We start from the raw sequence: 15,535 nt of genomic DNA, 5'->3' as shown, positions 1-15,535 counted from the left end.
CGCTCGATAAATCTAAATTGTATTGTAGTTCACAACAGTTTAAAACCCATCTAGGGTAAACTTAACTGTTGTGATTAATCACTTGATGGAAAGTCAATAGTGCTAGGCCTGTAGAGTCTGGGCTCTGCCATATAAATATGGAATCCCACCATTGCTTCAGGACCACAAACAGATATGAAAGCTACCCTTGTCTTAGTTAAGTATGGGGACCCTACATTTTTTAGTTCCAAAAATGCAACAATTTCCTCGGTGCAAGAACAACAGTGCTGCGTGTATTAGCAAACAGTATCGGTGAAAGAAACTGGGAATCATTCCATATTGTTTCTCTGCATAACAATGAGCTTTTCCATAAAACATTTTCTGTCGTGTGCTTCCCACTGCTGTAAAAATGAATCAACTTCAGTCATGAATCATGACTGCTCCCATTTATTTTGGAACTGTTACGCACGGTAGCTCCTGGGCTTTACACATCCGACGTGGTAAATCACCTGCAATTGTTCACCAGACTAGAGCTCAAGAGAGCCACACACACATTTAAACTTAGACCGGAGCCGTGACGCAATTTTTTTCTCTCACAAAAATCCATATTTATAAATTGTAATGCACGAACGCAATATTGCATTGCATTTGTAACACACCCACAGTTTTCCTACATTATGGTGTTTCTTATTTCGATGTCAAATGTTGATAAACCCAGACGTGTTTGAATCACCTTTGTTTCATAAGACCTGTTACATAAACCAAGGAAAGCAAGGGGAAATGTCTTCCAAAATTATCTAAACACAGTCATAATGAGTGCGTATCCTAAAGCATCAAAACTACCTGGGAGGTTTTGCGATACTGAGGATTAAGTAGAATACACGAGCAAGTTCTGCTGCTCAGTTAAAATGTAATGCCATGGTGATTGTCACATGAGTCAATGAGCAAAAGCAGCAAGGTTATCAAACGTAATAAAAGTTAGGTCACTCCCTATATCATCTCTGGCCTCTCTGGACCACCCGGGACACATGCTTAAAGGTAAGAAGGTGCACTTTAAAAGAATGAGACCCATTCTTGAACATATCAATTAACCCTTTCCCATTCCGATGACGTACGTGTACGTCATCAAACTGTGCCACACTCCCTCCCACTATACTATGCAGTAGGGCATGGCACATTTTGGCACCACCTATCATAGAGAGCGGTCGTGGTTTTCTGCGGCGAGTATAATGTCTTTTGTTTTTTAAAAAGAGCTATGCCTCTCTAAATAAAATTAATGCCAACCGCTCGCGCCTTCAGACATTCAGCGGTAAACGGGACCCATCACCTAATTTTCAGACACGTCTCGGAATGGAAAGGGTTAAAGCCGCCTCATGTCCGAGACCTTCAAGCCCGGTGTCACCAGGATGCACACCTTGTTAACTCTGGCGTGGTATCCCTCTCCAGCCCACACGTGCAGCTCCTAGCCATTCCACATGTTTGCCACTCATGTCCCTTCTCCTCCCCTCCTCTACCCCACCCTTTGCCGTGTTTCATCTTGGAAAAACCTAACTCAACCCAATAAAATCCCAACAATGATCTCTTATAAATAAAGATATTCACGACCGCAAGTGTATTGCCCGAAATGTGCCATGCATAAAAAATGTTGCCACACAAGGGATCCCCATAATGGGTATAAGTTGTTAATGATCGATTGCCGTGCCAATGTTGCCACGAATAATTATGTTGGTGCCTGTTACACATTCCCAGAAGATGGGACGACAGCGGGTGGTCACTCAGAATTGCCGCTCTGAAGTTTGGCACAACATGGTAAATACCTGAGTGCTGGGATACAAATTCATACCGTTTGCCTGTGCACTGTTGTGTCGCCAAAACTCACGCACACGACTCCAACGTCGGCATAAGGTGTGACTGGAAAACCATTGTCGACATTTGTAGTGATAACAACACCGTCTGGAGGAGGTGTTGTCATTTAATGCACATCTGCTGTTTTTAGTGCTTGAAGACTAATAACTGGGGGGGAAAAACTCTGAGAATTTGATTTGAAGAGTTATTCCAGCTTGGGTCAACGATAACTTGTTTTCAATAAGAGAAATATTGTGTAACAGTTAACTAATTATTCATAAAATTTGTACCTTAGATACTGTTATTTTTATTTTATTTTAGACATGCGCTAATCCGATAAGATGACTGTTGCGTGTATGCAGTCTTGGATTTCAGCTCAGGACCTGCAAGGCCAAGGCTGAGGTCAAGGCCGGGTGCCACAAGATCAAGACGAGGCCAAGGCCAGAAGCATTTTAGGTCGAGGCCAGTGTCAAGGGCAGCCCAATCGAATTCCATAAGTTGGTGTCTCTAAGCCAAGTCCTCAGATTGAGGCCACAACACCAAGGAAAGGCCAAGGATGAGGCCTGAGGATCGGTCTCAAAGATCCAAGACGGCATGCATGGAATGCTTTTGGCCGTGATGTGCTTTAATCTTTGGACCTTGTCATGTTACCCGATGTGTTGTTGCTGTTGTTGTCTTCATTTGTACTGACTACTGTAATGTTTTTTCTGTTTATGCTGCAACTCCCAAAAATGTAATGTTAAGTAAAAAATTCCATTGGTAAAAATGCCTTTATGACAAAATGATTGAGCTGAACATTAACGCGGAGCCTAGAGAAGGGAAAAAAATGTAATCTAATTAAGATCGAACCCAGAGATTTGAGCTTGGATTGCCGGTGCTGAATAAAAAATAATAACGGCAGCAAGTGAGCCAAGCAATTCAATTAGTTCAAGCAACTAAATTGGGCCGCATGCACTGGATGAGTCGAAACGTGGTTCATGCGCTTTCTTAATGGGGCGCTGTGCACTTCTCTCTGCTTTACCTGAACGGCATGCGGATGCACATCTCTTCGGCGTGCTTGCACAAGACCTCCCACGGAGCGTGAATCTTCACAAACACGGTCTCGCTGTTCGTCACTGAAGGCTGCCGGAAGACAGGGATAGAAACCAGGCAGGCATTTCAGATGGAGCCGATTGCAGGAGAACTCATTTGTGATCCTGGCGTTTGCAGTAGTTCACAGTAACCAAAGCTTAACACATCCGTCAATAACATTTCCCTTAAAAGATAACACTGCCCTATTGTAATACGCGATGTGTTTCTTGCTATCAATAAGATTCGCTGCACACCACGTTGCCTACAATTATAAAGTTTCCTCTCGAGGGCAGTGTTATTGATGAATGTGTTGAGTTTTTGCTATTTGTGATTATAAGCAAGCATGTCTCTACACCTTGTAGTTCTAATTTAAATTAAAAACCATCAGAACTGGCGAAAAATGATGACTGCCTTCAGACTAATGTAAAGCCCAGAGCAACAAAAAAGTTACTGTCCTGATTGAAAAAACAACCCACCTTGAAGACAATGGTGCTGAACAGCTCTATCATTTGAATTGCTTGCTCGTTACTATCGATTAGTATTGGGGAATTACATGCAAATGTGTCGTACTTCTCAGCTCCTGCAGCTATGACCCCTGCCCTCACGGATCCCTCCTTGTCCACCATGGCGAAGTGTTTTTTAAATCACCCGCCGTGGCCCACACGGCATCGAGGGCATCCGTCATCCAGCAGTGGATTGACAAGGGATGCCGCATGCGTTCGTTGTTGTTGCATCACGTGGGCGAGTAATGGCATCTTTGTATTTTGCACGCACGCTACCAGCGTGTGCTAGCAAAGTAAATTAAAATAACAAAAAAATATGTTTTATTTGACCAGGAAAGGCCCACTGAGCTATCTAGGTTTTTTTATTCATAGGTGACCTGGCCACAATTGATAACTCAATGAAGTGGCTTATCACGTGGACATGTAAAGCAACCAAACACTCTGGCTGCACGTTGATTCTAAGTGTGGAGGGAACAACCGGAGGACCTGGAGAAAAATCCACGTTACGACGGGGATAGAGAACATGCAAACTCCAAATAAACCGGTATCAGGGTCGGGGTCGAACCCAGGAAACCACCTGTATAACAGGCGAGGTAGTTAACAGCAATGTGACATTCTAGATTTGAAGCTTTCGTGACTGCAAGGATTTATATTCTTAGGTTTTTTCGGTAAAGTCACGTAGGTAAAAAATTTAATTAATAAAAGTAATATAAAAATAAAAAATCACGACGTTTCGGAGGCAACACAAGCTTCCGTCTTCAGGTGGAACCATCACAGCACGATAGCTGTATCAAGTAAGAGAAATTCCAAGAAAACAGTCCTTGTATATATACTGGTTGAGGGTGGGAGGAGCCAAGGTAGGCCCTGGATATTATTATTGAGGTTCGGTGCGGCTGAAGCACGCTGTTAGGAATGAGCCTTTGTTGTGTAGACTGTTTGAAATGAGTTGTTAAGGTGAGGCTGATGTAAAGGTGCGTGTAAATGGGACTGAGCCTTTTTACAGTGTGACAACTCATCATCTTAGAACACCTCCTGCATGCCCCCCCCACCCCAACACCCCCCTCCCCACCTCTCTCTCCACTTGCAGCCCTTCTCCGCGCAGATTCTTCTCAAAGAAGTGGCGGCGTTCGGGGTGTGGGCTGCACATTCGATGCACCAGCAGGTAATCCACGCGCCGCTTGCCGTCCCGGAAGAACAGCCCCGAGCCTGGCACACCCAGACGGCTGTTCCGAAACTAATAGACGGGAAATCAGCCAAACCCATCGGGCAGGGTTCATTCAATCGGATTAGCTAAACCATCAGCACGATGTGCTCGCATTTAAGACGACGACGACGACAACGATACCAATGCGCGCGTATAGACAAGACACACGGGCAACGGCGCAGATACATGGATGTTGCGCTTACACTGAGCGCAGATATGCGTTGTGGGGCCACGTAAATTAACCTCGGTGAAGCGTACCACAGCATGTATTTCCCTGTGCATACATGCCGATCCAAAATGCTATACGTAGTTCCATACACTTGTGCCTATAACAAAAAGTTACACACTTATTGCGTGAGGCATCTATGACTGACGATAGAGCCACTGATAAAATAATCAAAGGTGCAGTTGAAGTTGAATATAAGCACACCCTTTGGGAGAAAGGCCAACTGTGCTTATATCAGAAGTGGTGCGTTTCAGTCAGAAGTTACCCTAACCCTTTCACCCACGGGTGTAATCTAAGTACGTATCGGTTACATTAGAATTGTTTTAATTCATATACGTTGCGCTTGTATCCAGATGCTGTGTTATTCATGTACATTTTTAGTTATTCCGATATTGTGCGTTGTTTTTGTCACGTATCCCACTGCAATAAATTGTACACAAGTTATTAAGGCTATTAACAGTAGACTATATTACCCTCAATGTGTGGTGATACAGATTGTTCCTAAATAATTTGCAATTGAGCAAAAATGTGCAATCTCACGTTAAATGATGTACTATTTAAACTTGCGTGCTTGTCAGATTGAGAGGCAAAGGTGCAGCCCTGCAATTGCTTGCTCACACCACTGCCGGGTCGAGGCCTACTAGCTGAGGCAGCTCTAGAGAAGCCCTGTAGATCCTATTTGGCCTACTCCACCACAATTGAGCAAATCATTTAAAGAAGCCAGTTCAGGGCTGTGCTTGCAGTTGTGCTATGTATTTTAAGGGCTTATTTACATCTCCTGCATGAAATCTAGTCCCGGTTTTTCCAGTCTTGATCCGATGCACTTCTTCCCAAAGCACTGCAACGAATATTCACACGCACACTGCACGATGCATTGCGGTGATGAAGCAAACCTAAACCCGAGGAAGAAAATCTATTAGCTTCCACACAAACACCGGCGTGCAGGGCTGTATTTTCCCTCGCTCTCTTTAAAATCACATTACTAACAAATGGTTGGCCATCCGTCTTGAATCTGTTGGCGCTACGGCCGAGAAGTTGTGGTGCGATGGCAAGCGCTGGATAACGGGACTGGCTCTAAGGCAGTCGAACAGCGCAGTGAGTAGCAGTGGTGGCCGCTCGGCATAAATCAAACCAAGCGACATCCTAAGTCCCCAAGCTGCTCACGGGGCAAATATCAGCGAGAATGTTTATAACCTATAAGCAAAAGCCCATCTAATTCATGTAAAAAAGCTGATAAATACCTTCAGCTCTCCTACCTCGTCATCTCGCTACATCTCTGTATCTCCCCACTATTTATTTATTCTGTCTTCTCATTCGGAGTTTATAAATTGAATGGCCGAGAGGGGGGCAGGGAGCGGGCGGGGGTGGGGGGCTGTCATTAAATATGTGGGGAGCGGTGGCGTCGCGGTTAGCGCTGCGCTATGAACCCAGCGACTCAAGTTCGATTCCCACTCACGGCCAACACCAGTGACGATTATCTGAACCGATCGTGTGCCTTTCGCTAGGTCGACTCAGCCTCAAGCGAGTACCCGGCGCAGTGTGTAAACATCGCCACCAGGGAGACAAAGGCGTCCGGGCGTGGTGCTGGCCACCCACCCCCTCGTGTGCCGTGCCAGCCTTCGTAGGCGCTACTCGCTAACAGCACTTGCCCCAACAGTCTGTTACAGGCTATACAGGGGCATCTTTGTCTTGGTCATTAAATATGCATTCTGTTTTTGGGGCACCCACGATTCACCACCACTGGTGTGTAGCCTAACCCGTCACATGACGCTGCACCCTGGTTAAACAGCGGTGAACAAATCCCCCAACACCCCCCAAACATCACCTGATAAAAATTGTTATCTTTTTTATTCCTGGCGCCCTCACTGTATTTTATTTGCTATACGTCGATTCAATTATTTTTTTTGCCACAGATACCGATTGCCTGCGAAGTGTGGCAATAAATTAAATTCAACACGGCTCTTGTCAAGTGGCCATTTTCTCGGTGGCTTTAAGCCATTGCCATGTGCGAGACGGGCCATACGCACGAGGAGGCTCACCACAAACGTGCCTGACTGACCACGCGCACGCGCGCACGCGTGCGTACATCGTCCGCTAAAAAATGCCACACGCGCATACACGCAGAGGAACTCTGGCGCACAGATGCGAGCAAACTCCCGTGGCACAACCTTGTTTAAATCAGAATCAGAAACGGTTTTAATCGCCATGTAAGTTTGCACAAACAAGGAATTCACTATGGTGGGACGGTGCATACATTGAACAAGTAGAAATCTTAACTTATATAAAAGGTATACACTCTAACTATACTAAGGTTACAAAGTATAAGTAATACCAAAGGGCTAAAATCTTTAAAATTATGAATAAGTAGACCTTATAAAATGCGAATGTAAAATGTTAATTAGCCGTATTAAGCAATCTTAAAATACAAAAATACAAATAAGATTACACGTTGTAAGTATGGAAAGGTGTTATTATGTAGATAAAATGTTAAAGCAGGCGAGGCATTCACAAAGGCATGTTGACAATGACAAGTGAATGTGAAACAAACTTTAAACTCACGTTAAAATGCTCAACAGAATGAGTAACAATACGATATTCTCTTGTCTACCACGCGTTCTGCCCCGGCTCTCATCTCCCCCGTTCATATGAGAATCGGCTGTGCAACGCCCCATCCCTCATTTGTGACAATTCTGAAACCAACATTTTTTTCACTTGCCCTTTTTAAAAACGTAGAGAGAGCTGTGCCTTCAGAAGAGGCGGCTCAACCTCCTCTATCTCCCCCCCCCCACCCCTCACACGCAAGCCAGCCAGCAACACAATTCCAGGGGTTGCCAACTCTAAAATCACAACTGCCCAACAGAGGATTCAACAACTACACGCTGCTCATGTTTCGTTCACCCCCGTCGCCAGGGCAAGGGTCACGCTGACCCAGCGCTGAACGGGGACTAATCGCACCTCTGATTAGCACGGTTGGCTACTTACGCTGCGAAATAAGTGCAACACAGCACGTACATATTTACCTTGTCCCTCTGGCTGAGGGTGTCAATGGAAGACATGCTGAGGGAGCCCGGGCACAGAAGGGTGTCCTTGTCATGGTAGTGGCAATTGGAGGTGTTCAAATCATCCACGAAGGCTGGGTTTTTGCCATTCACTGCAACAACAAGAATCCAATACAGTTGTAAGTCACATGGCAAGATGAATGGCAGCGACACAAATTATTGCCGGACGACATTATTGGTAGCAGAAATAAACTGGATGAGAAGAAATCCAGGGAGTGCCGAGAGAATAAAAACTCACAAATTAGACGGACTTGTACAGCCTGTTTGTCAATCCACTGATGGATGGGGGCCTGCCTTACACCTTGCAGGGCCGTTGAGGAATATTTGACCATACATCATCACGATAGGTCAGTCAGAGTTGGTGAAGGTGGGGGTGGAAGTGCAGAACAACAATGGATTTCGCTGCACTGCCATCGAAGGCCCACAACGCCGAGTACACCCGGTGCACGCTCGTCCAAGCACTCTACAGGCTAAAATCCTGCTGATCTTCTGACATTTGACGCGATCGGGGCACACGCCCTGGTGATGTGTTTCAGGCTGTTGACACGCTAGGCCCAAGCAACAAAAAAAACAAGCCACCTCTTTGGTTTGGGACATGCGAAGAGAACGGAGGCCAACAAGTGACCTTTGGTGACCTCGCACCGCCGCGTGGACGGAGCAAGAAGTAGAGGCCATCCACGCACGCAGCGAGATGGTGGACTCATGGGCACGAAGGAGAGGGGGACTTGACGGAGAAAAACGTAGGCCTACAGGAAGCGATCGTCCTCACCAGAGTAAAGGAAGGAGCGGAAGAAGTTCATCCAGCTTAAGCATCAGCTGCTATGAACTAGATAATTGAAACAAACTAGTAACAATTTTTTTTTATTTTACCAGGTGAGGCCCACTGAGCTTTTTCAGAAGCGACCTGCCCACAAATGATAGCTCAACGAAGTGGCTTATCACGTGGAAATTTAGAGCAGCCAAACACTCTAAACGCGTGTTTCTAAATGTGGAGAGAAAAACCGGAGGACCCGAAACAAAAATCCACGCACCCAAGGGTAAAGCATTCAAACTCCAAATATACAGCAGGCATCGTCAGGGTCGCGATCGAACACACAACCTCCTGCATACCAGGCGAGAAACCTAACATCTCGCCACTGCGGCGCCCTATGTGACGAGTGATGGAAGAGACAGCAATACATGGAAGAAAAGTGTTGTGGTAGTAAAACTGAAGATTAATTTGTGAAAGTGTGAGTTCAAATCCCGGCTGGGGGTCTACTTGCTCCAGTTTCCCTCCGGGGTCGATCAAATGATTACCACTTTATGGGAAGTCAGCAGCGGTTGCCTTATGGACAGACTCGCCCAGACTCTAGGAATTTGGAATATTCACCACTGGTTAAGGCCTGCCAATAGAGATGAGCACAATGCTCGTTTGAATATGGAGATTCTCTTCAGCACTCTGAATTGATCCTCCGATTGATTTTGGAAAAAGAGTAATAAATGGGTTCTATGAAGTTTAATAGAATTACTATTATCTTTAATGATGTATGTTGGTATAATAAAATATAGGCTGTGTTTATTGATCACAGTTAATCTATGGAAGGCACATTTCATCATCCAACAGCTAATGGGAATTTGCTAAAGTGTAAGTAATAATTTCCTTGACTGTCACTCAAAGCACAATGATGCTGACACATGGTATCGCTATTTTTCATGCATATATAGTACGTGAAATCCCATATACAGATCAATGTGCACACTGACAAGCAACAGTTATACATTTGTAATCGACAAAGACAAAGATCCCCCGTATAGCCTTAGCCGACTTTTGGGGCAAGTGCTGTTCGCGAGCACCTACGAATGCCAGCACGGCACACAAGGGGCTAGGCGGCCAACATTACAACCGGTCCGCCTTTGTCTCCCCAGCTGTGATGTTTACACACCACACCAGGTACTTTTTTTTAAAGCTGAGTCGACCTAGGGGAGGCTCAGGACCGGTTCAGATATTCTTCACCAATGTCGGCCATGAATGTGAATCAAACTCGGGTCGCTGGGTTCATAGCAAAATGTGCCAATGCGTCCCACAAATCCCGCATACATATTAAAACACACCATGTATTTACCCACGGGGCTTTATGCGTGCACTCATGCAAACACGTAATGCGCACACTACACATGCACAGCCACTTCTTGCACGAGAAACAGATTTACACGCACACGCAAAAACACTTGAAAAAACATAATAGAGGTGTTTGGGTGAGATTGCGTAAAAATATTGGATAATATTGGTCGCGAAAGCCAAAGTGTTAAACTGACTTTAAAAAAACTATGAGGAAATGGAAGAGAGAAGAAAAATAGAGTTGGTAAAAAAAATGGGGAAAAAAACAACAACTCAAAAAGTCCGTGAGAAAACACAACGCAAACATGACCGAAGATGCCATAATAAGGAATAGGAGGATGTGGCAGCAAAAAAAGAAGCTGATGATTAACGAATTACAAATAGAAGCCCTGAGGGGCAAGATGCAGCCGTAACAAATGATGGAGACAGTCATAGACCTCGCGGAGAAATGCGACGCAGATATTAACGGGCGCTATGTTAACTACCTCGCCTGGTCTTCTTAGTTCTTTCGGTAAAGTCACGTAGAAAGGAAGTAATAAAATAATAAAAATAAAACACAATAAAATAATTCTCACGACGTTTCGGCCACAACGCAAGCAGCCGTCCTCGGGTGAAAACCAGGTCCGTCGAGGACGGCTGCTTGCGTTGTGGCCGAAACGTCGTGAGAATTATTTTATTGTGTTTTATTTTTATTATTTTATTACTTCCCTTCTACGTGACTTTACCAAAAGAACCAAGAAGATGAATCCCTGCAGTCACGAAAGCTTTAAATAGAAATTTACCTCGCCTGGTATACAGGAGGTCGTGGATTTGATCCCAACTCTGATGCCTGCATATTTTGAATTCGTTCGTTCTCGCCGTGGTGGTGTGGATTTTTATCAGGTTTTCCGGTTTGTGCCTCCACATTGAGAAACATGCGTTGAGAGTATTGGGCTGCTATACATGTCCACGTGATAAGCCACTTCGTTTGTGGCCAAGTTGATTCCGAAAAAGAGCCATGTAGCTCAGTGGGCCTTCCTTGGTAAAATAAAAAAAAATGTGTTTATAGTTTTTTTTATAGTTCATAATTTTGAAGCAAACAAAACAATCTAATTACATACCGTAGGAAACAAAATCTCTCTTCGGATACGGGGGATGATTTTACAGATGTTGCAAATGAATAAATAACCACTGCCCTTCACAGTATTGATAAGGAGAATACGATATGACGGAGCAACTGTGGACATCATTAAAGAAAAGGGACCAGCTGTGGATCAAAATGATCAGACCTCTTCAGATTTTTACGCGCAAATTAAAATCTCTCCATTATGGAATGATGTCAACGAATAAGCATGCAAAACAGATTAATTGTCAATATATAAATTATAATGTCACTATAATCTTTGAGTTTATTATTTCTGAACAAAATACCATCATATAATTTATGAACAATTAAGTAATTGTCATTAAACAAACTGCAGGAACATATAATGCGATTAATTGTATCGTCGTGACGTTGAATACATTAAACGTGACGTGAAAATGAGGTTCAGCAACAGCTGGGGCAGTTGTACAGCTAACACGTGATGCGGCATGTGCAGTTCTCTCCGTTTTCAGCCATTACATTTCGGACATGAATCCTGGAGGCAGCTGGTGCCGTCCTGCTTGGAGAGAAATGTCAAAAAAGGCATCAAAGACCGGGTAAATTAAAACCAATTCAAGTGCTTGACATTTAAAATCCACTGCAGTCGGCAAAACCCAATTTAGTGGAGTTTGCTCCTCATTAATCACCGCACTGAGATGTTGGCAACAGCAGTTTTTCGCCGCAGTCTCTATTTCATCATCAGCAGTGTCGACGCACTTTTTGGAAGGGTCCAAGAAATGTGTGCGTGACAGTGTAAGGAAAACGACACGAACACCCTATGCAAACTAGTTAGTGCCTCGCAGAAAGGTTGAATGTTGCCAACACAGGGCCTCCTACTCCTCCACGTTGGTGAGACATCTCGGAAGAGGTGTGAGTACCCACACCTTACAGGACCGTACACGACCTACCGAATGAGTTGTGTACCCACTTATCATCAGGTGAATCGCCCGACGAGGCAGTTCAGGCAATGGGCTGATTTCTTAACCCTCTTTCCATTCTGATGAGGTACGTGTACGTCATCGGAACGGAATCTGAATAAGTAAATAACTTCATCGGTACCGAGGCTCCCATAAGGCCATGCGGGAGGGCGTGGCACAGTTTGGCGCCAGCTATCATAGAGTGCGGTCGTGTCGCTACAGTTCTCTGCGGTGAGTACAATGTCTTTAAAAAACAACGGTGCTATGCCTCTCCAATAAAATTAACGTGAACCGCTTGCGCGTTCCGAGATTCCGCGGTGAATGGGACCCAACCTGCCACTTTCAGATGTCTCGGCACGGGAAAGGGGTGAAATGCCCCTACCTCTGTCAACAGTTTACGAGAGGTTGTGTGTGGCGTCTGCCTCGCGTGGGAAGGTAGGTCAGAGTTCCTACCAGTGGAGGCCCTTTCACCAACAGTACCTTGAGCAATTGCAGGGCTGCACCTTTACCACCTTGTGTGGACATAGACACGTGCCCCAGAATGCCTCTCACTTCATGTTCAAGTCCAGGCTGCAGACCTTCGTTTGTAACTCTGCCTGTGTGAGCGACTGACTTCCCCTTTCCATAAATTAAATGTGTCCACTGTGTCTGTGCAGCATCGAGAAATACGGTCATCGGATTCAGACGCTGTTCTACTGTCAAAAGTAAAATTGTTCTTAATCGCCCTTTTTTGTATAGCCTTCAGCGGAGATAATGGCAAAGCATCCATCTACGATACACCCTGGGCCAGATTCGCGTCTTGACAAAATGGGCAAAACGTATCGGCTTGGCGATTTGCCATGGCGTTGTTAACGGCGCCATTGGCACATTTTCGACAAGAGGCGGACAGATAGGAGCCAGGTTCACTGATGTGTGAATCGGGCCATCCCCGAGCTTACGCAAATGTAGAACTGCTTAAGTGGTCACCATTGATTTACTTATTAAATTCTGTAATAACTTGTATGTATGTATGTCGAACTTCTTTCACACCGTACATAATCAACTGTGCTAATCGGAGGTGGCAAGACACGAATGGCAATGAAAGGTAAAGGTGCAGTCGCTCAATTTCATTCTCAAGGCTGGTGGAAGGCCATCTTCGATCGGGTATTTGGCCTACTTTTCCACACTGGACAGATATCCTGAAAGAGGTGGCAGTACCTACACTTTACCTCACCACATCCAACATGACGACAGACTAACTGCATGGCACCTATTGATAATGTTAATTACTGCGAATGTTATTATAATTGTTCTTAAATGTAATCACAAACAGGGCACAATCTGTGTCACACTGCATAGGGTGTTCCGACCTCGGAATTGCCGTCAGGAATATCTCACCGGAGTTTCTGGCTACCATGGCAATGAGTCACCTCAGCTTGCCACCTTTCCATGATTAAACCCGGTGCAAGTCTGTGAATCAGCATCTTTGTCCGGGTGGCATGAATCAATTTATCCTGGTGCCAGCATTGCGTTGAACTTCATCACAGTGTACTGCACAGTCTTTGATCGATAGACCACGGCCGACTCAGTAATGTCCAGATTCAGTCTCCAGCGGAACAGCAGTCGCACCACCTGGGGTCACAGCCATTGACAAATGCGGTGCAGGGACCATCCCCACCTCTCATGTTGACAGCCGCCGACATGGAGTAGGGCTCGTCGGGCGAGGTGCAGCAGCCGGGGCCGTGCGCGGGGTACGAGCGCGTCGGCTGCAAGGGGAGCGTGTCCATCTGCGACGCGGACGAGCACGGGTAGGAGCCGTGCAGCGGGTAGCTGTCGGGCGACTGCACGGTGGACACGGTGAGACCTGCAGCATCCAGAACGCGACCGCAACAGCAACAACACAGAGCTCGCAACCACTCCGCACGTGGGCAGACCGCCGCTCTCTCGCGCCTCGTTGAACCAATTGCCAACCGAATCGCGCCGAGCCAAGCCTGGCATGGCTCGGGAGGCTGCCAGGTTGCTTGTCCACCGCAGAAACTCAGCCGTGCCGCTGTTGAGTCACGCGCAACGAATGAGCCGAGACGCATGAAGACGAAGTGGACTGATGTCGCACGCAACGAACGGGTCATTTTGATTTAAAGCTTTCGTGACTGCAGGGATTCATGTTCTTGGTTCTTTCGGTAAAGTCACGTAGAAAGGAAATAATAAAATAATATGAATATTAAACAATACAAATTCTCACGACGTTTCGACTGCAACACAAGCAATCGTCATCAGGAGCTCTCGAGGGTAGTCTTAGATAACACCTGATGATGATTGCTTGTGTTGCAGTCGAAACGTGAGAATTTTTATTGTTTTATATTTATATTATTTTATTATTTCCCTTCTACGTGACTTTACTGAAAGAACCAATGATATGAACGGGTCATTATCTCCGCCCGCTGGTCCTGCTAGGCCCTAAGCCCTGATTCAGATGTCCTGTGAGGTGATCGTATCTATCACGGTTTGGTTCTGGCTTAGCACGGCAAATATTCAGCGGGAAGCCACCGATACTTTGAGGAACCCGCGCTGGCTCAGCTCAGGGTGTGATCCAACGCGGGTTCTCTCCAGTGGCGGCTCCTGCAAAATCTCTCAGGGGAGGCAAATGTCTGGATGATTGATAAGGATAAGGTCCACCCATGCAATGGATAAATTAACAGCTTAAGCATGTAAAGGCAACTTCACTTCTTTAATATTAATGAAAAATAAAGTGACTCTTACAATACATCTTGTTTGTTTCTATACTCACTATTAAAACAAACCACTCAAGTTTATTTTATTAAAGATTCCACTAGGTGGCCACAAATTATATTGTTGGATGAAACGTGCTTACGTATGATGACGTAAGCACGTATGATGACGTAAGCACGTTAGGGCGAGCCCTCCCGGAAGCCATAGAGATATCCAGAGGCTGCAGTGAATGCTAGCGTGACTCTGTGGTTCAATGACATTGGTGGTGCGTCGCCCAATCGCCCTAATGAAGAAACCGCCCCTGGTTCTCTCGCTCGTCTATCTGCTGACTTCTCCCTTACTTCTTCAACGAGCGCACTGTGATGTACGCCTATGTAAGCGGCCATACATAGTGCAATGTATCAGCTGCTCAGGCTTACCATCGAAGACATCCACGTCACGTTGTGTGACCGAGATGTTGCTGTTCTTTTGGTCCCTTGCCGAAGCTTGCGAATCGGTGTACTTATGTAATTTGAACTTGTATACTTGATCTGTTTGAAATAAAATGGTTTAGTGATTTTCTTACCTTTCCTACACTTTGCACTCCTATCGTGTTTTCTGTTTGTTGTTGTAACTTCCTGACCCGCCTCTACTGGACATGTGTGGAAAAAGCTTTATAGCTCATGGGATTCCTCCGGTATGTATGTATGTATGTTGACCTTCTTTTGCACCGTACGATGAATACATATTCTGATAACGATTACCGTGCCTCGTCAGCCTAGTTCTATAATTATCATTCTCTTCTCCCACCTCATGCCACTC

General features: G+C 45.4%; 1 protein-coding gene across 1 annotated transcript in view; it reads right to left on the bottom strand.

The window, feature by feature from the left end:
• Positions 1-15,535, bottom strand: part of ANO4 (anoctamin 4) — a 177,351-nt gene that overhangs the window by 70,578 nt on the left and 91,238 nt on the right. The window contains exons 3-6 of the mRNA XM_061566746.1: positions 13,683-13,868; positions 7,849-7,979; positions 4,468-4,632; positions 2,846-2,946 (exon numbers count right to left, since the gene is read on the bottom strand). Of these exons, the coding sequence (XP_061422730.1) occupies positions 2,846-2,946; positions 4,468-4,632; positions 7,849-7,979; positions 13,683-13,868 (583 nt within the window). The remainder of the gene's footprint in view (positions 1-2,845; positions 2,947-4,467; positions 4,633-7,848; positions 7,980-13,682; positions 13,869-15,535) is intronic.

This window comes from Lethenteron reissneri, chromosome 37 (assembly GCF_015708825.2).
Source record: "Lethenteron reissneri isolate LAM-NWPU_2019-01 chromosome 37, ASM1570882v1, whole genome shotgun sequence".
NCBI classification, from domain to species: domain Eukaryota; kingdom Metazoa; phylum Chordata; class Hyperoartia; order Petromyzontiformes; family Petromyzontidae; genus Lethenteron; species Lethenteron reissneri.
This window is presented reverse-complemented; position numbering and strand designations above follow the sequence as displayed.